A 27,968-nucleotide genomic window follows, 5' to 3' on the forward strand; every position below is an offset into this window, starting at 1 on the left:
GGAACAGGGGTCCCAGGCTATAAATTCCAGACCAAATTAAAGCTCTGGCATTAATTTATGGACGAGTTACTGCGTGTTGATATGGGAAGCACAGAATCCAACCACTGTAAAAACCCTCAAATAGTTTGCACTACTTATATCTGGAGGGGGGCTTCTCATACTTTGGAAGCTGGAGAGAAGAGCAACAACAGTTCCTCTTGCATGGACCTCACAAACCTGGTGTGGCTGCTGCCCAGCCAGCTGTAGCCACAGCTGTGTGGTTGTCTTCTGCACTTCTAGGAGCTCCTTTCGCTGCTGGAGGAGTAGTTTGCGCTCCTGATGAGCAGCCCGGCCGATGTTCTGCAGATGCCTGATTTCTGCCTGCAGAGAACAAGGAGGAGAAGAGAGACAGTGAGGCCGCCTCTTCCCGACAAATCAGGTAATCGGATTGGATTCCTTGATCGATCGATCCAAAAGTCCAGATGTTCATTCTTGTTTCCTGCTCCTGCCCTGAAACTGGAGTTGTTTACTCATCCAGATCAAATGCAACCTTCCTGGATGTCCTCTTTTGGAAGGGTTTGACTACCAGTCCCATTATCCTCTGCCATTCCCAGTCATTTGACTAGGCCTGGTTGGGCTGCTGGCCTGGCCTACCTCGCAGGGCTAACAAACTCCCCAGCTTCCCCTCCCTCCTCCCTTCCCCTCCCCGGATATTGTCACCTGCTCTTGCTTCAACCTGGTTAGGATGGAGAGCTGCTTCTCGGCTGTGGAGGATGGGTCTCCTGTTCCCTGCAAGCCCTGTGGGGAGCTGAAAGGAGGAAATAGGTTGAAATTAAACAGTGGGAAGCGGATTTCTGTCCCTGGGATCCAGTCAGCAAGTCTAAGAGAGGGGGGCTGTGTGGGGCCAAGGGGTCCTCACCGCTGCCCATGCTCCAGCCAAGCCAGCTCCGCCTGGGCCTTCTCCAGGAGGGCCTTTTCACGCAGCCGGAGAAGGGCGCTCTGGTGCCGGGCCCGCAGCTCCTCTTCCCTCAAAGATTGCTCCACCAGAGTCAGGCTGAGCTGGCCAAAGGAGCCGGACCCTCCATAGAAGTGGCCAATCTCACTCCACTGAGGACAGAAACACAGCTCTGGTAAAGATGTCCCAAAGGATGCACCGTTGCCAAGGCAGCCTCTCCTCCCCAGGACCACCCGGAGTCCTTGCGCCAAAAGATGGTTTCGATTTTTCTTCTTAAGTGAGGAAAGGAGGAGTGGCTCAGCCCCAGGAGGGTACCTGGCTGTTTGAACCTGCAGGCTCGGATGGGTCTTCTTTTCCGGGGGCCAAATTAAATGGCGGGAAAGGAAAACCGGGCGGCCGGTGCTGCTCTGTGAAGCCACCGGGTCCTGCTTGGTTTTCTGGAGAAAGAGAAGTGGAACTTTCAGACATCACTGATGTTTTTAATGCAATGGCTCTGGCCCCTCGGTCTGCAGGTAATTGCAGAGCATCGTGGTAAAATGCAGCAGTAATCATAAGTGATGCCCACGTATACTAAATCGCTATCGTTGGCTTCTCTTCCCCGAACAGACAGACGAAATCACAAAGCTTGGGAATCTGCTGCCCATCTTGCTTCCTGCTGCTAGTCCCTCTTTGGGTTTTTAGAATTTTTGGAATTCGGTTCATGCCTTTATACTTTATACTTCTGATGAATCTGACCCTTCAGCACCCTCGGGGAGGAACAAGTCCGCCTGTGCCATTTTTCTTTGCATCTTACCTGGAGGCTTCTTCTGGGCATTGCTTCCTTCTGGCTGGTTCTTCCCCAAAGCATCCTTTGGGATTCCAGCCAGCGGGTGGATCGACCCACTACAATGGAAGGCAAAGAGCTGTGAGTTCAGATGCGGCACTTTCACGAAGCCATAACAGCTTGATCCGCCCCTCAAGCTGCGTCCCTCTCACACACACCGTGGCCTCACCCAAACCCCTCCTCTTCCTAAAACAGCCTCAGATCATCCTCGACTTGCAACGTTCTGTTCAGAGACTGAAGTTACAACAGCACTGAAAAAAGTGACCTGTGAGGGTTTTTCTGCCGGCTGGGGAATTCTGGGAGGTGAAGTCCAGCCATCTTCCAGTTGCCAAGGTTGAGAAAACGGGCTTAGGAGGTGGGCTAAGACGGCTTTTATTCTTGGGGATCAGGAGTGGAGAGCTCGGCTAAAGCGATTAGTGACGGATGTGTGAAAAAGACGACTTTTCTCGATCTGGGGGAAACGCAAAGCCAAGGACACAAAGTCTTGGCAGATGCTTCCTCGGGCGGGGAGTCGAAGGAGACAGACTGGGGGGCTGAGTTTTTATTCCAATCAGCAATCTGCTTAGCAAAAATCTCATTTCATTTTTCACGTTAATAAGCTTTTTTTTTCCTTCCCTTGTCACAGGATGACCCAGAAACAGCAGAGTAGGGGGCGAAAAGGGAGGGGAGGGGGAAGGGCGACTTATAAGCCAGAGGGTGGGGACGATGGGTGAAAGGGTAGAATTTTGTTTTTCCTTCCTTCCTTTCTCAAGGGGCAAATCTTGCCTAGAGAGATGTCCCAGGTGCCGGAGCGTTTCAGGACCTGCTTTTAAAAAAAAACGGCATTTCAAGCGTGCCAACGTGGGAGATTCTGCCTGTGCACCAAGCAAGTTTGCAAGCACAAATTTCACGGTGACTTCAGGACGGAAGAAAGGATTAAGCATATCTTCCTGCCTGCTGTCAGGGCCCAATAATTACCCACCATCGGTCCCACAATTCAGGTAGTCCAAATATGTGGACTGCCATATTTGGAACCTGAACTTCTGTCGCTAAGCGATGTGATCATTAACTGAGTTGTGCCCAGCTTTACGACCTTATATGGACATTAAATGAATCTGGCTTCCCCCCATTGACTTTGCTAGCCAGGAATTGACTGGGAAGGTCGCCAATGGAGATTATATGATCCAAATAAATAAATAAATTCCAGTTGCCAGCTATCCGAAATCTGGTCACTTGACCATACAAAAACCATAACTAGCAGCACCGATCATGAAGTCACATTTTCCAGGGCCATTGTAACTTGAAAAGGTCATTAAAAATGATTGTAAGTTGAGGACTACATGTAAAAGTTCCAATACGGTGAAATTTGGTTAAATTGGCTGTCCAATCCAATATAGCGTTCATTCTCTCTGTCCCAGTGCTGAAACACGGCTAGTGCGTATATAAAAGCGGGGGAAACCGACTGCAGTAAATAAATCTGCGGGATCCACTTGTTTAATCTCTTGTTCAGATTGAGCAGAAAAGGGATCAGCGGGGATTTAGAGGGGCGCTCGTGAAGATAACCAAGAGACTTCAGTTCCGTCCCCACACCATATGCTGAAACAGATTCTCCCAGGCTAGGAATTACTGCCAAAGGGGCGGTATAATTTAATATCTCCATTCTCGGGAGCAGGCCAGGTCCTTCAAAAAGGATTATGGGAATTGTCATCATGGGAAAGTTTCATGCCATACCAAATTACGGGGGAGGAAAACAAAAGAAAAGTAAAAGGGTGGCTTGGCTCAGATAAGCTGAACTTATCTAGCTTTGGGGCAGCCTGTTGTGTAAACCCAGCCAATCATGGCTTATTCAGTCAACCAAGGTTGGACAAGCTTGGTGTAGAAGCAGTGGAGAGAGACTGGGAGAACAGTGTTAACTGAAGCAAAAAAAAGGTGATTTTTTTTTCATTCTCTCGTCCTCGGGAAAGTCTAATCTCTGCAGATTTTTAAGGCTTCTCAGTATAATATCAACAGCCGGGGAGGCCAAGCGGTGCCCGATGAGCGGGTCAACAGCCACATCTGGTGGGCACGTTGCGAAACTGCACAGAGCTGAGTTTTTGGAAGGGTGAGAGTGAGCTCTGGAAGCTGCTGCTGATAACCGAAGCAACATTTAAGTCTTAATCAATATATTAAATTATGGGTCCTTGATTTACGGGACACCCCATAAAATAAGTGGGATTTTGTGACACCCCAAACTCTACTCAGCAATGTTTTATGAGTGGTTTTCCAAGCATCACCTTCGGTCGCTTCTCTTTTTCACTTTTCCCTGGACTCCCAATTTCTTTCTTTGTCCCTCTTCCTAAGCAATCCCAGAGTAGCTGAAAATGCTGGCCTGGTAGAAATGTGGTTTTAAAATAGCCAAGTTTAATACCATCCTAGTCCAGTCCATCGTGGTCCAATCACAGCTCTGCTAAAAATGGACAGATCTTGCATGGGATGTCACTGCCTGTTTAGACACACACACACCCAGTCCGCCACGGGCAGGAGGCTGAAAGGCTCCGTGGAGGGTGAAGAAGTCCAGGGCAGGTTCTTACCTTTCAGTGAAGAGGCCAGCTGGGGGCCCAGTAGGGTCTTTCCCCCCAAATCCCATCTCTGGAGCAAGACCTTGGGAAGAACAACAGAAATTCATAACTGATTTGGGTAAATATAATTTTGTTTTTATGATAACATGTTATCGTTAACTTCCTGAAGTGTCAGTTTTGGTTGGCATGCAGGCAGAAAGAAGGAAGGAAAAAGAGAGAATGGGAAGGGGGCAGAGAGGAGAGGAGCAGAAGAGAGAGGAGAGGAGAGAGGAAGGAAGGAAGAGAAAGAAAAAGGGAGGAAGGGAAGGAAGGAAGAAAAATTTTGAAATCCACAATGCAGGAAATTTCGTTCTGCATTCAGCCCAATAGAGGTTTCATATTTCACAGGGCAATGCAGGAAGCTTCTCTACCAACCTTCCTTTGGTTCTTTTGCTTCAGTCCTGCTTTGCCTTCTCTCAACCGAGTCCATCACCTGAAGGCCAGCCCCATCAGTTGGAAAAAGATGTTGGATGAGCTCTTCCTTGTCCATTGGGATGCCCGGCCCCTTCTCGAGACAAGCCCTTTCTTGAGGACACATTGATGGATTCAGTGAAGGTCTTGAAGCCCGGATAGACTCTGCATCAAAGTTCTCAAGAGGAGCTGCAGGTGGAGTCGTCATCTGAGACCTCTTAGATGGAGTTCCAGGTGGGCATCCTTGGTCTCTCGAGGCCTTGGTGGCTTGTAACCTCTCCATTTCTCTCCCCAACCGCTCACTGAGATCTTTAGCTAAGTTGTGGATGGCCCTCACTCTGTCTTGCTTACTTCTGTAAGAAGGGGAGGTAGAGCTGTCCAAGGAGAACGGTGTCTCCACGCCAATAACTTTCTCTCTCCAGAGGTGAAAAGGACTCGGTGAGTGATGGCTGGCCCGAAGGGAGGAGATGTCCACCTGCTTGAGTTTCAGAGGGGTCCTCAGCTGACCTTCAGGATCTATTGAGGTACATAATCCCAGCATCGGAGTCCCCTGTCCTGTTTTGTCCATCCTTGGCTCCAACTCGCTGAGGGAACCCCAATGGAATTCCAAAGGAAAGAACACAGAGTCACTTGGTTGAGTCGGGTGGCTGTAGAAATTAAACAAATGAAAACCTCTGCCCCATCTCTGCGTGCTTATGCAGCTGGAGACGACTGTCACGTACCTGTTGAATTTTGACTCCTTCCTTAGCAGAGCCCGTGACGGTCGACAAACACCTTTCGTGTCATCTCTTGCTGGGGGTTGCCCACGTGGGCATTTCTAAATTTAAAAATAAGAAGAATCATTTTATATTAACTTTTTCCCGCCCACCAACAGGACCCATCAGCCAGAACCACTGCTGAGAATTCCGGGGGTTGAGGGCCATTGGAAGTTGGGCAGCAGAGTTTCTCAACCTGGGCAGCTTTAAGATGTATGGACTCCAAATCCCAGAATTCCCCAGCCTAAATCATGGTTTGAAGTTGGGTAGGAGCCCAGCAATTACACCTTACTCAGCAAACCAGCTGCGGTTTCTGAGGTAACCTTAAACCACAATGGCTTATGGGACTCAGTCTTAGCAGGGGACTTTCTAACAAAGCTCTCCTTCATTTATGGCTTCTTTCTGACCGCGATGTCCTTACCAAGCCAAGATCGCTCTTGGTGGGTGTGACGGAAGCCAGGTCTTCTCTCGGTGGTCCTGCACGATGCCTTCTTCTGCTGGCTGCTTCTCTCTGCTTTCGGTAGACCTCTTGAAGTTTCCTCTTCCTCTCTTCCTGGGCCTGCTTTGAGGTCCTCCTCTCTTCCTGGATCCTCCTCTTTCTCTCAGCGGCCTTCTGGTCCATGAATTCACGGACCTGTTCAGGACTGTAGGGCTTCTTCCTGGCCTCTACCCCCGTGGTGGTGGGTTGCCCGTCTTTCCTCGGAGTTGGGCTTCTCAGAGAAGACCCATTCGGTCCTCCCTTGCCAGGTCCGGACGACTCTCCCAGGCCCATCCTTTTAGCCGATGCATTTTGAACCTTGGGAGGACGTGTGGTCTTCACCCCATCAGAGGAAGCCCCTGTAGATCCCGCTGTCCTCGCTCTTCCTGCGGATCTCGGATGGTTTTCACCCTTCTTCTCTGTATCTGGAGCTTTCTGGCGCCTTCTGGTCCATTTCTCTGTCCAGCCGGGGTTCTCCCAGTCCCGCCACCTACGGTTTAGTTTGGCGGTGGGTCTCTCTTGTCTTATCTTCTTCCTCTCTGGCTGAACCGCCTGCACATTTTCTCCGAAGCTTTGCTCCGTCTGGGATCCTGTTAACGGATCCCCCTGAGATCCTGGAGGAGAGGAGACACACCCAGTTCAGCCATGTTGTCAGCCGCCCGTAAGAAAAGAAAGACGCTTGGGAGCAAAGTACCCGCGCACGAATGCCTGGCTGCTCCCAGGAGAGAAAAACCTCCGCTGTCCTCCCCTCCTTTGCCAGAAATTTGGGAACTAAATGATCAAAAGAGCGAGGGGGGGGGGGGAAAGCCCTTACATGCTGAACTTCTCTGCACACCTTGTGTTTCTTCTGAATGTCTCCTTTTTACAAATGGATTCTGTGCACTTGGTGGGAGGGAGGGAGGAGAGGAGAGGAGAAGGAAGGACAATTGGTAGGGAGGAAAAAAAATAAAAGGAGAAAAAGGAAGGAAGGAATGCGGTTCTAGAGAAAGGACAAGGACTCGCTGCCTTGGATTCATCTCTTAACAGAGGACAAAGTTCTTCTCGGAAAACTCAAGGCGAGAGCCAAGTGATGATAAAAAACCTGGCAGAACTTTGTTTGCTCCCTGGTGGCGGCCATCCTGACTTTTTTGACCACCCTCTGGAGGCCAGTTTGGGCACAAATGCTGCCAGGAGAAAGCAGGAACTGACCTATGACTCTGAGACAAATGACAGTTTGGTGAGAATTCCCTTCAGCGAGTCCTGAACCAGAATAAGTGAGATATATAAACTTTTATAGGTATCTAAAAGCACCTTGGAGAGGCCCCTTTCCTTTGCTTTTCGGTTCACTTTTCAGATTTGGGTATTTCAGTGGTGGGCCAAGAATGCTCCTAGCCAGCTTCTGGCCTTCCCTCCAGGCAGATACCCCGAACAAAGTGACAGCTGGAATTTAAACACAGAGAGAAAGCTTTCAGAAACAGGCAGAGACAATGAGAAGAGGAAGGAGGGAAGGAAGGAAGGCAGAATGAAAGAGGGAAAGCAGAGAGGGAAGATAAGAGGATAAGAAATAAATCAGCTAAAAAGAGGGGAAAAATAAACAGTTCCCAACGTTTTCACCACTTATAAAACCAACCCTCTTCCCTCCTATTTTTGCAAAACTCTCTTGGACCAAACCATAAAATCACTTGACTTTTTTTCCTCTTTCGGCAAAAAAAGTCCATCAAGGTCTCCTGTCTACTTATACCCCACAACCTTCTGTTACCCCCGGTCCTTCCGGGAGCTTCCCAGGGGTCCCTGGAAAAGGCAGGCTCTAAGGCCACTTTGCAACCCGTGGATTTCAACTCCCCGAATATTCTTGGGCTTGAGCTCCACAGGCTGTGAAGTCATCGTCTAAAGGATGCTAAAGGATCCAATCTAAAGGACACCCCACTCCCCCCCCAAAAAAAATACGCACGGCTCCTTCAGGGATAATTGTTGATTAAAAAAACACCCCTCTCTTATGTTAGGCCACTCTGCAAAGAGAAATTAACTTTGACACTCGGGAGACCCAAGATGAGCAATAGCCAAGCTAGGATTGAGGGCTCAGTGTCAAGGCTGGCAGAGCAAGAAAGCTTCTGGCGCCCCCTGCTGGAGCTTCAGGCCTCGGACAGTTTTGGGAAGGGAAGAGCCCTTTGCTAGAAGCCCCCGGATTGTGCCCAGCCCCGCTGCCTCCTGCTTCCATGAATATTTTATCCCCAGCCTGACTTAATTTTTTGTTAACTGCTGCAAAACTCCAATTCATCAAACCTCCCAGGGCTTTTCCCCCGACCTGCGACCTCTCCTTCATCTCCCTTATGTCCTCATTGACAGCGCTTAATGGCCGGAGCGTCTTCCAGGGACGCTGACAGCTACCATGATGGATGCCTCGCGTGGCCTGGGACAAGGATGACCTGCCCTCTTAGGAGGGAGGAAGGCCCGGCCATTTTTCAAACGATCCATTAAAGCAAAGCAGGAGGGGGCAAGGTTGGCGAGGTGGGGGGGAGACAGATGGGGAAAATTATTTTCACCTTCCTCCCTCCCTCCCTCCCTCCCTCCCTCCCTTCCTTCCTCCCTCCCTCCCTCCCTTCATTTCCTATCTCCTTCCTTCCTTCCTTCAGTCAAGCAGCTACTTGACTTGGAAGATCTGAGGATTCCTGCCTTGAGCAGAGGGCTGGACTAGTGGATCTCCAAGGCCCCTCCCTACCCATGATTCTATATCTGCCTGCCACAGTTCACAGCACCCAAGTCTTTTCAAAGCTCTCTTCCTCTGCATTTCAGTCCTGCCATTTTTCTCCCCTCTCTGCCTTTCACCCTTTAGATAAAAGTTTGGGCCGTTTGCTGGGGCTGCTCCTTCCTCGCCGTGGCCTCACCTCTCCCTTTCTCTGCCTTCCGGGAAGATGGCGCTGAGTCCCGGCCGGCTCTGAGTTTCTTTCCGGCTCTTTCGCTGTGACCTTCACCAAAGAGAAAATATTATACATGGCACGGGTGGCCGAGAAGGGACACGGTGAGGAAAGGTTATGTACAGGTTATGTACAACAGTTCGTTTAGTGACCCCTTGACATTACCATGACACTGAAATGACTTATGACCCTTTTTCACACTTACGACCATTGTAGCATCCCCACAGTCACACGATCAAAATTCAGACACTTGGGAACTGACTCGCATTTATGACAGTGTCAGCATCCCGGGGGGCTCATGTGATCCCCTTTTGCGACCTCCTGTCAAGTAAAGTCAAGGAGGAAGCCAGATGCACTTAACGACGGTGTTACTAGCCCGGGAGACCCTCCACAACCTCTCAGGCCGTAAAGGAGGGCAGACGGGAGCTTTGGATTTTAGACTTGCAAGATTCTGTCAATGTAGCCTTACAGTAAAGTGGAACTAGCTCATCCAGATCATGTCTCCTTTTTGGTCTACCTGGGGAAGCTGACAAGGGTTGAAAACTTTGGGGAATGATGGAAGAACGCTCCTGATGTCGTTCCGAGAACAACACGGTTCACGTGGATGGAAACTAAACCCTGGGTTTTCATCAAATGCACCCCTGAACCTGGCCAGATCGGGGAGGCTTTACACAGAATTCGAGCTGCCTGCAAGTCTGGAATGGACGAGTATCGTATAATGTTCATCTAAGACCCTGGGGGCAACCAAGTTGGTCTTAACGTGCATAATGGGCTGTTGATGACGCAGCGGTTAGAAGGTTGACTTGGCCTTCCATCCATCCAGATCGTTGGGGGAGCGATATGCTGCCTTTGTGAACCGCTTAGAGAAGGCTGTAAAGCACTATGAAGCGGTATATAAGTCTATGGCTATTAAAAATGAATGCATGCCGCTCCAAGGACACAACGGGCCCACCACCCACGTCCCAAGCTCAGGCTTAGGGAGTAAAAAAAGGTGGCCTTTGTGGAAATCTGCAGGAGCTGTTCCTGAAGCAAAAGAGGCTGAACTATTTTTACAAGTCTAGAGCAACGCCATGACATCCGGAAGCAGCTCAGGGAGACCCCTCCCCAATTTCACTGGAGGGTAAGAAGGGTCCAGCATCCTCAGACTTCCAAGACTCTGTCCTAGCCAACCTCAGTCAAACTAGTCGACGTCTTGTGATCACAGCAGGCCTACCGGACGGGGCTGGCGTTTCCAGAGCCACAAAAGAACAACAAGGCATCCTGGACTAACCCGGGCAGGCTGGGGCCGAGAAGGCTGCAGCTTTGCAGACCTTCCTCTTCAGAGGCTTCGTGTTCCGAGTTTCCCCTTCTGGGTGCCGGGGGATGCACCTGCGTTGCTGGGCGAGGATCATTTTCTTCAGGGCCTGCAGCTTCTTATCGCAGGGTCGGTTCTCCTTCAGGCCCCTGATCCTGCAAGCCAGGTGTCGGGGCGGGGCGGGAGGCAAGCCTGGCCGGAGAGGAAGGGCATCGTTCCAAGGGGTGCCCTCCGCGGCCAGAGAGGCCACCCTCCTTTTTTGGAGGGTGGAGCAGGGCCTGTTGCCTCTGCCTTGCTCCCAGGCGTGGACTCGGCTCCAGAATTCAGGAACCCACATTGCTTCTGCGGAGAGCGAGGAAGGTGGCCTTGTCAGAGATACGCCAGATCTGTTAGCAAAGCAAAAAAGAGAGCATGGCGTAAGTCCATACTAAGCAGAGGGAATGCAGGAACGGCTCAGAGAGAGGTACCTCCCTAAATCCCTTGGGTTGCCCCCCCCACCGGAGAACAAATGGTGCATTTCAGAGCCTCTTTTAGAGGCTGGCAGTTAAAAAGCTTGTGATGAATGTTTTCACTCCTAGCAGCTGTGTGTACAAAACACATGCTCGGGCTTGCCAGAAACTGGTATTTTTGACGGTTGGCAGAGAGGAGGAGGAGGAGGAACTTGGCAGGAGCAGACAAACGGCCAAGGCGGTTCCCTCCGCAGCCTCTGCCGTGGACCTGGCGACGGGAGACTCAGCCAGCCCAGCCATTGGTGGCTGACAGACCTTGGCTGAGGGGCCACAGGCATCTCCTCTTCCACTCTTGCCGTCGGGGGATCTATCAGTTAAGAAGCAGTGCTGGCTTCCGCTTAGACCTGTCCTAGATTGCCCAGTTCGAAAAGGATAACAAACTTAGTCGGGAGTTCTTGGCAACGTGGCTGAATTGATGCACCATACGCAGGAGTATCAGCTTCCCTCCGGGGGGGGGGGGTTAGGGCCAGAGTCATGCTAAGGAGCCTTCACAGCTGCCTTACCTGCTTTCCAGCCAGGTAAATCCTCCGATGAATCTTCCTGTCTCACCTCCTTCTCCGTCCAAGTGAGCAGCGACTCTGAGGGCCGCCGAGAGGCAGGCAGGGGCCCTGAATGGTGGCAGGAGAGGCGGGAAGGGACACACCTTTGTTTGGGGACAGGTGCCCAGGGCAGCTGCCAAAGAATCGACTGGCACAAACACACCCTCACCGTCCCACCAGGCTTCTCTGCCGCTCACTCAGCCAGCAAGGAGGAAGAGAGTCAAAGCGAACGGGACACAGGAGAGCCCTCTCGGACCTCCTCAAGCACCGGAAACGGAGGAGACGCACAGAGGAGGGGAAACCCACGCAACTGGTGCACTCCTGCCCCCCAAAGTTGGCAGGCGGCCCTTCTCCGGAGCTCAGCATTGGGTGTTTGCAGGCGGACGATTATAGAAAACTCTGATTTCATGGACCCTTCATGGCGTCTGTGAAATCTGAGTGCCAGTTAAATCAGAACCTTCCGAGGGAAGACATAACTTGCAGGGGTCCAGCGTCCCGGCGGGCGTCTTGCTCAGGTTTTTCTGAACCCCAAAATATGTTTCCTGTTTTTGTCTGCAGGCTAGTGGCAGACTTTTTTCCCCTTGCAATTAAATGCCTTTCTCTGTGGATGAGAAATGGTTATATCTGCGGACCATCTCTTGCAATGTCGTATAATTTCCACATGGATTCAAGATCTAACGGCAGGAAAACTGTCCAAAGCAGGAAAATACACATGTGGGAAAGTTGCCCAGGAAGGGTTGTCTGGAAGTTCCGCCCCCCCGCCCTCCCCCCCCCCGTGCATCGACGAACCAAGCGACCAAGCGCTTCTGAGCCACTGAGGGGCAGTCGAGCACCGTCCCTGAAGGCAGCCTGCGGGATTGGGGGGGAGGGGGGCACCCCAGAAGCATTGCTGGAGAGAAATGGAAGTGCCTCTTCCTCTGCAGAGTTCCCCGGAGACTTTTGCAAAACTCCTGCGCTGGAGAAATCAGCCTCTGCTGGAATAAAACTTTGGGGGATGAACCCCGTTGCTGGAGGAGGACCCCTGCCTTTTGACCAGAGAGGGGGAGTCTTTAATTCAGTGCCGGGAGGAAAGGGACAGAGCTTGGAGTCCAGCTGTGCTCGCTGGAGCCAAAGACCGACTGGCCATCCGGTGGGTGCAGCTCACCAACGCCCAGAATGTGGGTGGCTTTGGGTTTTGGACCCCGCTGCTTCCTGAAGGAGAGAAAGTGTGTGTGTGTGTTTGTGTGTGTGTGTGTGGGAGAGAGACAGCCCTTTCCAGGTCTGGGGGGGGGGGGCAGGGGTGGGTGGGCAGCCTTTAACCGGCCACGGATAAGAAGTGAAGAGCCAAGGCTGGACAGGAAGTCTGGGAAGAGAAACCCAATCAGCCAGGAAAAGAATCAAATTCATCCTGGTCTCCGGCTATACCAGTCCCACAGGTACCCCCACCCCCCCCATCCGAGAGATTCATTTCAGAGGCATAAGTGCTTCCAGGTTGCAAGGGGGAGGCCACAGGTCAAAGGGGCAGGCGGGGGGCCGCATGGTGCTGCCCACACACCCCTCCGTCCTGCGCTAGGGGATGGTCCCCTCCAGGGCTGGGTTTGGCAGATCCTGCTTAATGGTGGTTTGCTGGATAAACCACAGTTAGTCCAGGGCACCATGAAATGGGACTGGCCAGCCCTGCAGTTAGGCACCAGCTATAGACTGACCGTCAGCCAGCTCAGGGGTCAGTTGTGCCCCCCCGTGGGCTGGAAGAGCCCCATACGCAGCTGCGGTCAAGGCCAGAGCATGGCTGGACCCCCACTGACTCAGCTCCCCCTGCCCCGTGCCAGATTCTAGCTTAAATATGGTCTGATGCCGCTGTGCAACGGAGCTGGTCTCCCCGATCCAGATTCGTCTCTAACTGGGACGACACAGTTGCTGGGTGTTCCCTGGGCCCCCACTCATCAACTTTCTGGAAGTCGGGGGATAAAACAGGTTAACCAAGCAGCTGAAAGGCAGCAATTTGGCGTATGGGATCATTTACCTGATTAGAGAGTTTATTTTATAGAAATTGCTTCAGAATGGGGCTGCGTCCGGGGGGGGGGCTGGGCTGGTGAAGGCATCATCCCCTCCATGGGGGGGGGAGCCCCAGCGGCCAAGGAAGGCATCCTTGCCCGTTGTTTAAGTGGCACAAGAAATTATGCCCCTTAGCTATAAGCGGATTAGGAAGCATGCCAAGGGAAGCCGTGAACAGGGATTTGCAAGGGTTTTCCTGCTGCTCCCCCAAGGAAGAGTGGGTGTGATGCCCTCAGGTGAACTTTCAGCTGCTTGCAGGTAAAGGCTCCCTCCTGGAGGGGCCGTCAGGCCTCCGTTCCTCAGCATTTTGCCACCAGCGCTCCTTCCTGGTGTCCTGGCCGAGCCTTCCCGCTGGCAGGGCTGATGAAGAAAGAAAGAATGGGAAAGCAGAGCTGGCCGCTTCAAAAGGGCAAGATTTAATCCCCCCCACCCTTGAAAGGCGGGCGCTCTAACCATTGGAGGCCCCTTCCTCTTGATTGGCAGGTTCGAAGGAAGGAAAGAGGGAACTGCAGAGAGAGTTGGGGTTGGCACGTGCCAACCGTCGCTAAGTTTCCCTGTTTAGCCCCAAAGGTGGTTTTGAAGAAGCCCCGCCTGGCTTTTGTAGCACTGAAATGGTTGTTCTCTGCCTCACAGCTTCCACGGCCCCGGCCCCTCCGATGCTGGCTGGTTTCGTACCCCGATTCATACATCCATCATATCCAGTCTGCACTGGAAAGAGTTGGGACATGCTTGGAAATTTATCAAAGGGGAAGGAAGAAGGAAGGAAGGAATAGAAGACAATGAAAAGGTTAGGACTCTAATTCTGTCTGTACTGGTCCTTAATTAACTTCCTGGGCAGGCCACCTTTTGTCTGTCTGTCTGTCTACATCCATCCATCCATCCATGCATGTCATCTATCCATCCATATCATCCATCCATCCTCTCTCTCTCTCTCTCTCTCCACTCACCCACCCACCTACATACCTATCATTTATCCATACACACACACACATAGACACACACATTTACAGGGGGACACACAAATAACAGAGGGAGATTTTAATGCTGGAAGTTCTCCCTCATTTGCATGTGTTTTGCGCCTGGCACCAGCACGGGTGCTGGGGTCAATTGAAACTCGAGAAAAAGAGGAGAAATTTTATGCAAAACTGTTGATTGCATTTGTATGTAATGAAATCATCCAATATTCATCCGCCTCTGGGCGCTAATCGGGAAGGAGAACCGGAGGACGGGAGAGTCGCTGGGAAGCTGTAATGAGCTTCTGTAGTGATTAAAAAAAAGCACTCCAGCCCGCCGACAATCCAGCCCGAAAGCGCCTCTAATCAACACTGAATTTCGGAGGCAAAGCTATTATGCTGCTGCCGCCGCGCGTCTTTCCCCCTGCTCGGCACCCTGTCAAAGGGGGCCGCGCCTGGGAAGCCCAGCATGCCAAGCCCGCACAGCTCTCCTCGGAGAGAAGGCAGGGAGGCGGCACAATCAGAGCGCCAGGCGCCCTGTGCACAAAAGCAATTGAGGCTCCGCTCCCCCTCAAAAAAACGAGGCTCAAAGGGGAGCAGTCACCTCTCTTTTGAACTTCCACCTTGGCCTTCCGCCTTTCCATCCGGCCCCGGTTTTTTGGCTACGATTGCTCGGTTATTGTTCAGCCTGGGCTGATGGCTGTATTTGCATGCCTGGCACCCCTGTCCAGGTCCATCTTGCCAGTGAGCAAAGCGATTAAATTTGGTTTTCTGCCCACACTTTTTCTTTCCTGCACAAGGCGGGTTTACAAAAGGTTTGGCTGGAGCAAAGAAACCAGCATGGAAGGGAGTAAAATTCCACATTCAGTCACATATCCTAGAAATGGTGTATTTATTTGTCCAGCCGTCTAGATGAACATTAGGGCCAGTCAGGATCACCCTTATGTTTGACCTACCATGCTGCGCAAACAAGCCTATGTGGATAGATGGTGCTTTAGGATGTCTTAAGGCTGGATTGAGCAAACCCTGGGCGAGTATCGCCAGGCAGTGCCCAGCACACTCGTGGCTCAGCATGGTTTCGGCTTACAAGCAAGAAGTTTAAAGCAAGCTAGGGTTTATGCACCAAGCCCAAACGTGGCTTCTTGCTTGTTTGGTGAGCGCAGTGGCTCAGTCAATCCCAGGCAAGCCTTAGATGTGAACCAAGCCACGTGTTGGTCCCTCTGGGTCAGCATCACCCCTTCTGAAAGTCCAGAATTTGGTCAAAGAGGCCTGAAGCTAGGAAGGACGTCCTTAGGACTGGAGAGGAAGGTAACTCTTCAGTCTGGAGACCAGAACTGAATTGTGCTTTGGGCAGAAAAGAGCTGCCGGTCCCAGCACATCCCACCGGGTCTCTAGGTTAAGGTGGTGAGAATAGCAGAGTTCTAAGGGACTTTGGAGGTCTTCCGGTCCAACCTCTGTCCTTTGCAACAGGGTGGCTGTTTTTAATGCCCAGAGTGAGGTGGGGATCCAGTAGCCTCCCCAGGATGTGCCCGTTTCCGTGCACTCTGACGTGGCTCAAAAACCAGGGGTTCAACAAGCAGGTCATTCGGACTTGCTTTATTTGATAGACGAAATTCCCGAGAGATTCCCGAGTCCCGCAGCACCCTCTGCTCCCCCAAAGTCAGGCAGCAAGGGCACAACAGGCCATTTAATCGATGACGGTTTGTGATCCTTTTCCCCCCAAAATGGCTTCTGGTCCACGCTGCGCTTTGGGCAACGGAGCTGAGGTAACAGTTGCCGGGGAGCCAAGTTCTCTTTTCCCAGCCCAGCTGAAAGGCTAAGCCTGAGTTTTGGTTTGCTGCCCAGCGCTGGTTCACTGCGGTGGAGACACCAGTGGGGCTCCCTGACCGTTTAGCCAGAAGAAAGGAAGCCGTGGTGACCTCTGAGAGACCCTATTAGGCAAGCAGCTCCTTCGTCTTTGCTGCCAAGAGCTTCTCCATCTCGGCTGTGGCGTCTTCTGTCATTTGCTGAATCTGTGGCAAATTGAGAAAAGAACACTCTGCGATTTTTATTTTTATTTTTTTTTAAAAAAGAAAACCGCCTAACAGGTAGCTAATAACAATGATCGCATTGGGATTTTCATCAGAAGAGTAAGAATGTAGGGACGTCCATCTGGATTAAAAATAAAGCCCGGCCACCGAATGAGGACACGGCTGTCCGGAGGTGGGGAAACCCCCGAAACGTCCGTGTCCCTGTCAGCTCAGGACAGCCCAGCCTAGTGGTCAGTACTAGCCTGCAGTGGGTCCTCCCAATCCCTCAGTACCCAGATATATTTATTTATTTTTCTCATTATTTATGTAGCATATATCAGAGGTGGTGACCCTCCGGAGCAGTGTGCCACAAAATTTCATTTTAACATATTTATTTTATTTATTTATTTATTTATTTATTTATTTATTTATTTATTCAATTTATATACCGCCCTTCTCCCGTAGGACTCAGGGCGGTTCACAAGGTTTTTTTTAAAAAACAATACAACAATTACAAAACTTAAAATCAATTAAAAAGATTATATAGACCTTGCAATAAAACCCCAGTTAAAATCCCAATTACCGGTAATATGCTCAGACCAGGCCGGAGAGCTCAAAGAGCCAGGTCTTCAGGTCCCGGCGGAATGAACGGAGATCAGGGGCAGTCCTAAGCTCTACGGGCAGCTGATTCCAGAGGGTAGGCGCACCCACAGAGAAGGCCCTCCCCCTGGGTGTTGTCCGCCGGCAATCTTCTACCGGCGGTACCCTGAGAAGGCCCTCCAAGTGGGAGCGCACAGGACGAAGGGAGCAGGCGTTCCCTCAGATATCCCGGACCCAAGCCATATGCCGAACAGTGTACATTCAAAGTGACAGTAAAGTTATTGTTCTATTATTCTCTTCTACCTGCTTCTCTATCAGTCGGATGGTGTCTTCCGACGTGGTGCTTTTGGCTTTCTTCGTTTGGTTGACGGCCCCAGTGCGCACTTTGCGCAGAGACTCTTTGGCCTTGTGGGTGAGCTGCTTGGCGACCGTGACCAAGTTCTCCCTGTGTTCGCGGGTGATTCTGGCGGGGGAAAAGTGAAGGAGAAAAGCAGCCTCTTGGGACAGATCTAAACTTTTCACGGCGCGACAGAACCCTGCGCGAAAATGCCCAGAGATGCAAAATTTGAAAACAAGGGAGAAAACGTTTGAAGGAGAAAGAAGGCTGAACTTCGCAGAAGAGGCAGCTCGGTTGGCTGATGGCAGGGCAGCAACTGGGTGCATGATGTTTTGGAATAATATCTGACAAGAGTTTGCATTTCTGGCTTTTTTAATGACTACAGCTTCTGGAGCGTGGAGATTACTACGCCAGTGGCCTAGCAGACAAAATTTGGATGGCTCCCTCCCTCAGCAGGCAGCCTGGCAATCAAACATGTGGGTCTCGTCCCTCGGCTGCTTAAAACAAAGGAAAGAGGGAGAAGGACGTTCAGCTCTCCCCTGACTTGCCTGTTTTTGGATTCCTCTTCCTCTCCAGGAATTCAGATGGGAAGAGATGACCTGGGAGCATGTTAACAATCAGGCTGCTGTCTGGCAATTAGGAGGATAATAGCAGCCTCCTTCAGAATTGGAGTGGGGGGGGAGAAGGGAGGCTGAGAGGGGCAGGAGACCAGGAACTGGGTTGGCAGGGGAGGGGATGGGGGCAAAGGGATCCCATTCCATCTCCTTCCTTCCCAAACACACAATTAGCTTTTCTTAGTCGGGTTTAATAATGGCACCCTTGATTGGCTGGTGCTAAGTGGCTTCCCACAGCTTTCCATGTGGCCCTGACTCAGATGTAAGCGTTCAAACGAACACCCGATCTTTGTTTAAACTAATTTAAAACACCAAAGCACATTGCAAAACTTCAGCAAACCAGGTATGTTTAAAAGGAGGCATTAAAGGGATATTTGAAATGGCCTGGGAGAGTAAGTAGGTCTTCAGTAGGCCTAGCAAGGAGGGTTGGGGGGGGGGCTGGCTTGGAATGGGAAAATTCTGGGGTGCCACGCTAGGCAGCCCCTGTCAAGAGCAACGTCAAAGCGCAGGAGAAGGCAAGAAGCCATTTCAGAGAAGTTCTGACTGTTCTAAGTGGACATTCATTTAGCCAAGCAGGCAAAACCGCCCAAGGTCTTTTGCCATCGATGGACTGAGAGAAGGCGGTGGGGAGGCTTACTTCGGAATTGGCACGCGAATCAAGAACCCATCCGCTTCCGGGTTGAGATTCATCCCGCTCTGTTGGATTGCCTTGATGGCCGCAGCTGTGCTCTGCAACAACACAACCAAAAAAAAAAGGCAGGGGGAATTAGCAAATAATTATTACCAGATGCCAGGACTCCCCATCAGTGGAGAGCAATCCATCTTGACAGAACATGGAAACATTTAGTTTGGTTACCGGCAAGACCAGGAAGTTACATCGGCCAGGGCCCCTTTGATCAAACTGAGTTGCAAGCTGCAGGACGCCCCCCCTCCTCCTACTCCCCCCCCCCGATCGAAGATATTATTGAAGAGGCTTTGGGGGGGAGGAGAATGGGACTAACTAGGCAAGCAAGGAAGAGAGCAGAAAGGAAGATGGAAACCATCTCGATGGTTTGAGGCAACACAGATAGCAAAGGAGCAGCCAATCCTCCCGGGGGCTCCGGACTCCTGCAAGATGTAGGAGAAAAGCAGACGAAGGATTCCAGGATGGGCCTTTGGCTGCCACAGCCCCCACGTGGTCCTGTTTGGGGCTTAGGGGGAAGCCTCAATCACGTTAACTCGTTCCACATTGCACCGGGCAAGTGTGAAAATAAAGGGGATTAGCACCAGGCCTGTTCTTTGCATCCCTGGATTTTCTGGCAGGCAATTGCTGGAAACCTCTGCCTGCCCCCCCTCCTCCTCCCCCAGGCTCAGCCTTTGTGCCACACACAGCCCTTCGGCAGCCAGCAGAGCGAGGACCGCGTGCTCTCCACGGCATCAGAGGCGCCTAAGCTGGCCGTGGGCCTCCTTTCACATTTGTTAGCTCATTTCTCTTAACAAAAAACACCCTGTTTTGTTCTCTTAGGACTTTAGAGAGGAGCACGGAGGAAGCACAATTCGAACTCCCAGTCGCTGGAAAAGCTTCCCTGCTCCTTTCTGGTCTGTTAATCCTCTTCTTCTGAAGCAAACGTGGTTGCCGGCTATGATTCTGCACAAGCTCTGATGTCAGTCACAGCTTATGCAGTAATATCAAAGTGTGAAAGCCAAGAAAAGATCTCTGCCACCGCCCCCCCCCCCAGGAGCTTGCAGTCTGAGTCACTGCAGAGGCCAGGGCAAGGACACCAGTCTTCCTGTCAGCTGTCAGTGACAACCAGACGTAAAGCCAAAGGCGGGGGGGGGGGGGGGAAGCAGCCTGGGAACCAGGAGATTTGGGTCTGTCAGGGGAAAGGAAGAAGAAATCTACTCACTTCTGGGAAACTGCTCATGTTGACCACAAGGAGCTGCGCAGAGTGTTGGGAGATTTGTGCAAGCTGGTTTAATGGAAATTTCCCATCTTTGGTGGTAACAGTGATAGAATCGAGAGCCCCTGAAATGAGAAACACAACGGTAGCGAAACCATCTCCTTCCTTCCCAAACAGGCAATTAGCTTTTCTTAGTCGGGTTTAATAACGGCACCCTTTATTGGCTGGCGCTAAGTGGCTTCCCACAGCTTTCCATGTCGCCACCTCCTCCTCTCTTTATAATTAGGGTCTGCTGCTTTTATTGCACTTTATTACATCTATCCATCCAAACCTTCATCTTACATAGTTTGGGGATCAACCTGGAAAGCTCTTGATCTTTGGTGCTTTTAAAAAAATATACTGAAGTAAAAACATCGGTGAGTATTGCAAGCGGCTGCCTTCAGAATTATCCGACGCCTGTTAAAAATCCACCAGTCTGTTCCCATTCCCTGGTTCTTTCAGGCAGAAGAGAATGTTCTCTTTCATTACCTCCTAAACTGTATAGTGCTCTAGTGACACCCCTGAGTTAGAGCCAGGCCAAAAAAAGCAGAGTTTTAAGCGGCATGTTTTTAAACTTGATATGGTAAGAAAATAAAAAATGAGTTGGAGCGGCGCCCCAAAAGCTGCAGATCCTCACTCACCTGGGTTGGTTCTGATGCTCAAAGTTTTGTTGAAATTTTCCTGCAGGGTTTTGACCACTGAGTTCATCTCTTCGTTTACTTCTTCTAGGTTGATGATATCTTCCACCAAGGAGATGTTGATGTTCACACGGACCTGACCTTTCCCTTTAGCTGCAGAGAGCAGAACCAAGGCACGCTGGTCACTCAGGACTTCTCCAGGAGCACCGTTGAGGTAGGCCATCTGTTCCACATAGTCACCTCTGCTAACCCCATCCAGCCCTCAGTCATTAGACAATATTCGGCATCTTACTGTCACTCTCTGACCCTGGACAGCAAAGCCCGAAAGATTTGGATCGTCTTTCAGGAGAGATTCTCAAACGTCCAGTTCATGACTGTCCCAATGAGGCTTTTCCAAAAGGTAACTGGACTGCCTTGGTTGTTTTTTTTTTCTTGAAAATGTTTTTCTTCTCATCCAAGAGGAACTGAAGAAGCTTCTTGGATGGGAGGCAAAATGTTTTCAAGGAGGAAAAAAGACAAGAAAATCCAGTTGCCTTTTGGAAAAGCACCTTCGGGACTTTGAGGATGGATCGTTCCAGCTGTTCTCCCTTTGATGCACCACAGCATCTTAATCTGAAGTCACATGACTGTCGGTTATGGGATGTACGGGTTATAGGATCGAGAATGGAGCGGCTTTAGTCTTGGCGTGTTTTCCTCTGTTGGAGACGGTGAGCCACCCAATTCAGCAGGCCCAAAGAGGCGGGAAAGGGGGGACTGGAGGTGGTGGTCTCAAGGGGCCCTTCCGCCTCCTTGACCTTTGACACCCACAGCGTTCCTCACCTTTAGCCTTCTTCGTGGCCAGGGTCCTGACTTCTGGGGTCTCAAGGGCCCGGCCCTCCCAGGCGCCCAGCAGCAGGAGGGGCCTGGGCTTTGGGGGGGCTTGCCAGGAGGGCCAACAGAGCAGGGCCGGCAACCGCCGGAGACCTCGGAGGGGCCCGGCCATGGCGCCACCTGGAAGAGAGCAGAGCTTCGGTTAGTCCTTCTCAGTCTGAGCCCTGTTGCTTGCTTGGGGGCTGCTGCCCCACTGCCGAGGAAGAGCGTGGCTGGGGGGGGGTCCTGGGGGGGAGGGGCATGCCAGAGGGGAACCCCACCCCCTGGGGGTCCTGCTCTTTCAAAGGGGTTGAGACCCGCGTCCCCCTTCCCTGAATTATCAGTATTAGCGTTAATAATAGCAATCCAGCTTGGCTTGCTCGGAGGCCAGCAGCCCCGGGGGTGGGCTTCCCTGCGAACCTGCCTCCCAGCCAAGCTGAATTTCTATTAATAATAATAATAATAATAATAATAATAATATTTTAGGGTATCAATAATAAACTGGGGGGAGGAGAGCAGGGATCGCCCACCCTCTTTGGAAGCGGATTAAATCGATACTTGCCAAAAGCTGGGCTCCCTGCTTCTTCCGGGCCCGCCCACCAGAGTCCCGGGACACGCCCCCTCGGTGCCTCTCCTCCTCCCTCGCCCCGCCTCCCGCCGACGATCCCGCTTCCTCGCCTCGGGGCAGCAAGCGGAGAGAGGCGCGCGGGGCCGTCGCGCGGCTGTGACGTCATTCCCCCGCGCGGCGGCGGCGGCTGCGGCTGACGTCGACGTCCCTCGCCCCGCGCTTCTCTCGGCGCGGAGGAGTGACGCACGAGCGGCCCTCCCGGGTGAGGCGGAGAAGAAGGAGGCGGCGGCGGCGGCGGGAGGGGGCTGCACTCTGCACGTGCCCAGAGGCGCGGGGCCTCCGCTGACCGGTCTCCACCCTTTTCCCCCTCGCTAGGCTCCGTCGGGCGGGGGCGGCGGCCCGGATGGCGGCCCGAGCCCCTCCGCCCAGCCTGCGCCTGGAGAACGCCTCGCTGCTGTCCGAGGGGGCCCTGCAGGACGGGCACCGCCTCTGGATCGGGAACCTCGACCCCAAGATCACCGAGTGAGTCCGCCGGGCAGCCGGATCTCCCCGGGGTCGAGCGCAGCCTCGGTCCCGAGACCGTGCTTGGCAAGACGGGTGTTCCCTGCCGCCCCCTCCCCTCCCCGGCCAAGCGGACCCCCCCCCCCGCTCCCCCTCTTTGGGCTGCTCTGCTTATGGGCCTCTGGCCCTCGGTCAGGACCCTCGGGGGAGGGGTCCGAGAGGGCCAAGGCAGACCCCCTCCCCTGCCTTGGAGGGCTGGCCTTTGCCCCCTCCCCGTCTCTAAGGCTGCAGCTGCCTGTGTGGAACCCCCCCTGCCCGCCCGCTCTGTTTCTGGTGGCATTAAAGGCGAAGTGGGTGCGCGTTTGACATTCCCTTGGCCTTCCGTGATTAGTGCATTTAAATTGCCTGCTAACGTGTTTGAGCCCCTTGAAGTGGGGCAATTAAACACCAGAGAGGAGGAGGAGGAGGAGGAGGAGGAGGCGAGCTTGATTGCCCGGAGGGAGATTAGCTGGCGGCATTTGGGGCAACCGTTTTCCCTCCCCCCCCCCACTTTGCCAAACAATCTCCGATTTATGCATTCCAAGTGGCTGTCTTGTCTTGTCTCCCCGATATTGTCTGCCTCTCAGCTGTGGAAGCAATTTTTGCCCGGCTCCATCTTCTTCTCCCCTCGGCAAGTGCTCTTTTTTGTTCCAAGTGCTCTTCCTTTCAGCTGGGAAAAAAGTCCTAATCGCGCCTCTAAGTGGGAATCCGTCATTAATGCCCTCTTGACGAGGATTCATTCAGGGCTGCGCTAACCAGCCTCTTCTCTGTTTTGCATTAATTACCATTTTTTGGCCCGGTGTTTGTATTGCTGAGGCTTCTGGGGTTGAGCAATTTGTGGCGACTGCTCAGCTGACAGGCGCTCGCTGAGGAGGCTTTTCAGCACATGAATTTGTGTTGTGAAGTTTTTGGAAGTTAGGAGCGTCTCTTGAGCACAAGCCTACAGACGGGGCCAGTTGGATTGGCAGGCTTGGGAATCTGTCCCCAAAAAACAGGCATTGTGTGGATCACTGCCCCGGCTATTGCAACACTTGCTTAGAGTTTTAGGTTCTACGAAATGCTGGATAAACTCCCAACCAGGTGCAAAATGGAACCCTTGGCGCCAAACTCATTTAATTTATGTTTTATGCCACAACAGAGTTTGTATCCTTTCTGCAGTTTGCATTCTGGCTCACTTTTACTTTTGTGAGTTTCAGTTTGATTCCATTTACCTGTCTTTCAGGTGAGAATTCTGCCCTGCTGCAGTCAAGCCTGTTTGCGCTGCAAGCGTAAGGGAAGTGAGTGGGGCCTCTTTACAGGCAAGAGGCCTCTCCGCCTCTCGCTTCAAGATCCACCCCGAGGAATTGTCCCGAGGAATTGTCCCGGCCTAAATGGCTTTAGCATGTGGCTGGGACCATTCCCACATCCTTAGGCGAGCATTGTTTGAAGCAACCTTCAACTCGGTGTTTGAATAGCGCTCGGGGTGCCAGGAGGAAAACTGGCGGAAAAGGAAATGGGACTTGGACAGATTGTCTTGCGTGTGTTTCGGATGGCAGGAAGTAGGAAGGGGGGGGGCTACTCTCCTTCCTCTGCCTGGGGCTTCTGGTCCCAGGTACCCCATCAAAATAGCTCTGGCAATTTTCAGCAAGCTGACTTCCTGTTCCCTGTCTGTAATGCAGCTCTTTCGTTACTCAGAATCTATTTTAATGCTTTGTAAGTAGCGGTTGACCATATCGGAAGTGAAGAATTGGGCAGAGAGAGGAATTTGTAGAGGATGAAAGCAAAGCAAAAACTTACAGGTAGCTCCTTATCGATAAAGCAAGTTCTGTGCAAATTCTTACTGCCGTTAATATGACTTCAAATTCAGATGACAGCTGTGGCTGTTTTGTTGATTATCTGTCTGGCATGACAATTTGCCCTAAACAATATTTTTATTCTTTCCGTGAGCATTCTGGAGCTGAGTATCATAGGTTCCGCAACAGGCATCTCTGTGGGGGCAGATTATCATATATTAACCAAAGATTCAAACTCCTGCCTGTCGTTTCTTTTTGTTTAGGCTCCAGATAAGTTCATCTTGCAAAGGAAGAAAGAGCTTGTAAAAATGGGCTTGGCAAAAGGAGCAAACAAAGATGCCATGGACATTCTTAACTGCCCCTACCAGAATCCTGCCATCACCAACTCTGGGGACTAACTGACTCATTACCTGGCACTCGGGCTGATGTGATTTAACGTTTTCCTGCCTTTCCTCTGGGCTGGAATTTAAGCAGGGATATTTGGAAGCTACTGCTTCCCTGCAGAGACAGTGCAGGGAAAGCCCCACGTTGAGTTCGGATGAATTTCAGGCTGATGAACCCAGCCCTGCCAAAACAGGCCACAAGGTTGCCAAAGGAAATCTAGTCAGATTCCTCAAGGCGAGTTGCTCGAGAACAGGATGAGCTGCGGCCATTTGGGACTCAGGAAAACAAGCACATTTGCCAAAGAGAGGAGATAATGGGGGAGGCAGGGGGCAGAGGGAGAATAGGGGTGTTTTTATGCTTCTAACAATAGCTAATAAATCTTGAGATGACTTCCAGAAATAAATAAGCCAACATTATATGGCATACTTTTGTGGCTCAAAATGTTTCTTGGTTTATTGTAGGGATGATGCCCCAAAATTAGCTGCCATGTAAGGATAGATTATAGAAAGGAGTATTATGATCTAACTAGAGAGAGAGCTTAAGCAACTGTACTTATAATTGCCCTGAAGAATATCAGAAGCCTTTTTTCTTTTTCTTAAACTCTCTTCCCACACTTTTTGCTTTGCTTTGTGTGTGTGTGTGTGTGTGTGTGTGTGTGTAAACAGATTAGCTGCCATATGGTCGTATCGGTTTGCAAAAGTTTGCATGAGTCAGGCTAGACCAGCTTCTCACCCCCACCCACCCACCCACCCACCCACCCCCATTCCTGGAAATTATCTGTGATTACCTGCTTTGGGAGACTGCTTCAATTCCTGGAATTTTCTCAGTTTTTTCAGTCATTTCAAGGAAATGGCTGCGTTGCTGGGAACCCACAGGAAGAGGTACGGCTGGCCAGGGAAGCTGCAGATTCCCTTCACTCCCCAAAGGTCTCCAGTGACCCCATGTTGGCCCTACAATATTCCATTTGGCCACCTGACCCTGGATGTCAGCTTTTGGCCATGGTCCTGAAATGCCTTCCGGCAAAAAAAAAAAAAGAAACAAACACGGCTTTTCTTTTCTTCTTTACCTTTTTGTTTATAATTCGTGGAGCGAGGTGGGCTTCTGTAACAGAATTGTTCACCCCTTTACCCTCTGTTCCAGGTATCACCTTCTCAAACTCCTGCAGAAGTTTGGCAAAGTGAAGCAGTTTGACTTCCTCTTCCATAAGTCAGGGGTCCTGGAAGGGCAGCCCAGGGGCTACTGCTTCGTGAACTTCGAGACCAAGCAGGTAGGTGGAGCCTTTGGCTAATTCAGCCCTTCGTCTCTTGAGCCCAGCAGCCTCAGCTTCCTCCTCCTCAGTATTCCATCACCTGGACACCATTTGCTCTTCTTGGCTGGGGACGCAAGTGGCTTTTGTCCCCTCACCCATTTCCAAAACTTTTTGTAGGGAGCAGAAGGGCTAAAACCAGGAATTATGGAAGGGTTGGGAAGGCAAGGGGGTGTTGGTCTGCTGCTACTCAGCTGCTCAAAGCAGCGCCCTGCGTTTGATGCCTTCTGCAGGCTCCAGCCCTTGCCAGCCGTTCAGGTCCATACCTGTCCTTGAAAACATGACAGAATCTGAGGCTGAACTGTAGTGAAAAGCCAGAGCTTTTCTCTCTCCTAAGTCTCTTTTCTCCTACAGGAAGCAGAGCAGGCCATCCATTGCCTCAACGGGAAGCTGGCGCTCGCCAAGAAGCTGGTAGTGCGGTGGGCCCACGCCCAGGTCAAGGTGAGCTGCTTCCCGTCTCTGCTGGTGCCGGAGAAGGCCAAGGCTGATGTCCTTGGGAGGGACCTCGGAGGTCGTCTGTCCCAGGTCCAATCCTTGCCAAAGCAGGAGACCCTGTAGCACCATCCCGACTGTCCAGTCTCTTCTTGGAAACCTCCAGTGTAGGCAAGCCGTTCCCCTGACGGATTGTTCTCGCTGTCAGGAAATTTCTCCTTAGTTCTAGCTTGCTTCTCTCCTTGATTGGTTCACCTTCCTGTCCACCCCACGGTCTTCAGGAAGACTGCCTGAGGCCAGTTCCAAACAGCCACGGAGGCAACCTCTGGGCTTAGCCAACATTACTTGACCTCCCCTGTGTTCACTGAGGTTCCATCATTGCTAAAAATGGCCCATTGGTGTTGCCGTCTGAAGGGCCAAAAGGACATTCTTGCTGTGGCTGGGGGGTTAATTTCTGCTCTTTCTTTCCCCCCCCCCCGCCAGAGGTATGACCAGAATAAGAACGAGAAGACCCTTCCCATCAGTCTGGAGCCGTCTTCCAGCACAGAGAGCCCCCAGTCCAACCTGAGGTAAGATCTGCCTCCAGTTGTAGGAGGTAGGCTTGTCCTTTGGACTCAGCTAGAACAGACGGGACCCCGAAGAGCAGAAAAAGGGGTTTATTGGTCTGGGACATTCTTCACCCCAACGTCTGGTTTCCCGCCATTTAAAAGAATTTTCTCTTGAAGAGGCTGCAGGCTTTAGGGCTAAACAGGGAAAGGACCGTGAGTTTCTCCCAGCATCCTGACAACCTCGATCTGCAGAATGAGGTGCACCTCTTGGGGGACTGAGCCTGTGGGACTCACAACCAGGCCAGCACATGTGGGGATTGTGCGGTTAAAGAAAAGGGACCGGCAGGAGGGTGTGGCTTAAACCCAGGGACAGACCGGGGGTGGGGTGGGGAGCTCCTGCATGGACTAAACGGGCCGACGTTTCAGCCGCCTCTGTTATTCACTCTGCAGCGTCAGCACAAAAATCAAAGCCATCGAAACCAAGCTGAAAATGATGTCAGAGAATCCCGACACCGAGTTCCCGCCGGCAGCCCCTTACACCTACTTCAAGGCCCCCGAGAAAAAACGGACTGGCCCCTACTCCAGAGCGGCTTGGAAGTCTAAGAGATGATGACCGGGTGCGGTCAGCAGCATCCTCTGGCGCTCCGGGCCGGTGGGAGGTCGACTAGGAGGAAACAGGATTGGCACGGCCCCATCCTGTCCTCCTGTGGGACTGCTGGGATTCGTCCTCTGCACACGTGGATGCCAACGCTCCGCCGAGGAGATCAGCTGTAACGCCGCCCATAAAAACTATATAGAGCATCTCAACAAACTCAACTGGCTGAGTAGTAAAACCAGATTCCCACCCCCCCCCCCGTGTGGCTAGGTAGATCCAGCTCCAAAGTCCAAGATGCGTGTGTGTTTCAATATGTTTTCGCCACTTCGGTATTTGTTCTGACCTGAAGATAACAAAAGGTCTTGATGAACTGATGGTCTGCCCAGAATATTATCTCTAACCAGTAGTGAAACGTGATTTGGGTTGCCTGATCTTCCCAGCAAAAGAGAGTTTCTTGCACCTTGAAACCTGGGAAATGCCGAAAGGGGGCAATGAAATTAGTCATGTTTCCCTGTGAGTAACAGCTGCATTGAACACATCCGGGCATCAGTGTATCCATTCTTTAAAAAAAAAAGGAACATCACAGAAATAAATTTTAGCCCACTTTTAAAAATGCGCCTTGTTACGCTTGGATCATTTATCGGAATCTCTAACTTC

At 51.7% G+C, this 27,968-nt stretch overlaps 3 protein-coding genes across 5 annotated transcripts; 1 reads left to right on the forward strand and 2 right to left on the reverse strand.

Annotated features, from left to right (window-relative positions):
* Nucleotides 1–41: 41 nt before the first annotated feature.
* Nucleotides 42–15,785, reverse strand: LOC308674769 (uncharacterized protein; the record flags this gene model as incomplete). The annotated part of the gene is made up of 16 exons (XM_081339504.1): nt 42–360; nt 700–787; nt 899–1,086; nt 1,250–1,371; nt 1,728–1,816; nt 4,307–4,376; nt 4,709–5,328; nt 5,467–5,561; nt 5,921–6,591; nt 7,268–7,396; nt 8,842–8,922; nt 10,142–10,551; nt 11,178–11,282; nt 12,003–12,062; nt 14,805–14,991; nt 15,653–15,785. The coding sequence occupies 16 exons, from the start codon at nt 15,783–15,785 to the stop codon at nt 67–69; spliced, it is 3,342 nt and encodes a 1,113-aa protein (XP_081195630.1). The 3' UTR covers nt 42–66.
* MRRF (mitochondrial ribosome recycling factor) lies at nt 15,782–21,839 on the reverse strand. Its single transcript, XM_081339443.1, has 7 exons — nt 21,729–21,839; nt 21,137–21,307; nt 20,321–20,470; nt 19,647–19,765; nt 18,398–18,489; nt 17,113–17,272; nt 15,782–16,212 (listed from the first exon to the last, which is right to left on the reverse strand). The coding sequence occupies exons 2-7, from the start codon at nt 21,297–21,299 to the stop codon at nt 16,135–16,137; spliced, it is 762 nt and encodes a 253-aa protein (XP_081195569.1). The 5' UTR covers nt 21,300–21,307; nt 21,729–21,839; the 3' UTR covers nt 15,782–16,134.
* RBM18 (RNA binding motif protein 18) lies at nt 20,409–27,924 on the forward strand. 3 transcript variants are annotated; one of them, XM_081339444.1, is made up of 6 exons: nt 20,409–20,531; nt 22,110–22,256; nt 25,571–25,697; nt 26,091–26,177; nt 26,652–26,737; nt 27,167–27,924. In XM_081339444.1, exons 2-6 carry the CDS (start codon nt 22,138–22,140, stop codon nt 27,324–27,326), a joined length of 579 nt encoding a protein of 192 aa, XP_081195570.1. In that variant the 5' UTR covers nt 20,409–20,531; nt 22,110–22,137; the 3' UTR covers nt 27,327–27,924. The 3 variants fall into 3 exon arrangements, with proteins under 3 accessions (XP_081195570.1, XP_081195572.1, XP_081195571.1); XM_081339446.1 differs by lacking the exon at nt 20,409–20,531 and adding an exon at nt 21,942–21,996; XM_081339445.1 differs by lacking the exon at nt 20,409–20,531 and having other exon boundaries at nt 22,009–22,256.
* The last annotated feature ends 44 nt before the right edge of the window (nt 27,925–27,968 follow it).

This window comes from Vipera berus, assembly GCF_964194415.1.
Source record: "Vipera berus genome assembly, chromosome: 15".
Classification (NCBI taxonomy): Eukaryota; Metazoa; Chordata; class Lepidosauria; order Squamata; family Viperidae; genus Vipera; species Vipera berus.

What these genes read in the sequence shown, in the direction of transcription:
- RBM18 (XM_081339444.1), top strand. Translation starts at nt 22,138, where the DNA reads ATGGCGGCCCGAGCCCCTCCGCCCAGCCTGCGCCTGGAGAACGCCTCG. An exon ending in GGGCCCACGCCCAGGTCAAG is followed by an intron (nt 26,178 to 26,651) that starts GTGAGCTGCTTC and finishes CCCCCCCGCCAG; the next exon opens with AGGTATGACCAGAATAAGAA. An exon ending in AGCCCCCAGTCCAACCTGAG is followed by an intron (nt 26,738 to 27,166) that starts GTAAGATCTGCC and finishes TTCACTCTGCAG; the next exon opens with CGTCAGCACAAAAATCAAAG.
- MRRF (XM_081339443.1), bottom strand. Translation starts at nt 21,299, where the DNA reads ATGGCCGGGCCCCTCCGAGGTCTCCGGCGGTTGCCGGCCCTGCTCTGT. An exon ending in GGCCACGAAGAAGGCTAAAG is followed by an intron (nt 20,471 to 21,136) that starts GTGAGGAACGCT and finishes TGCTCTCTGCAG; the next exon opens with CTAAAGGGAAAGGTCAGGTC. An exon ending in TCCGACTGATAGAGAAGCAG is followed by an intron (nt 16,213 to 17,112) that starts GTAGAAGAGAAT and finishes AATTTGCCACAG; the next exon opens with ATTCAGCAAATGACAGAAGA.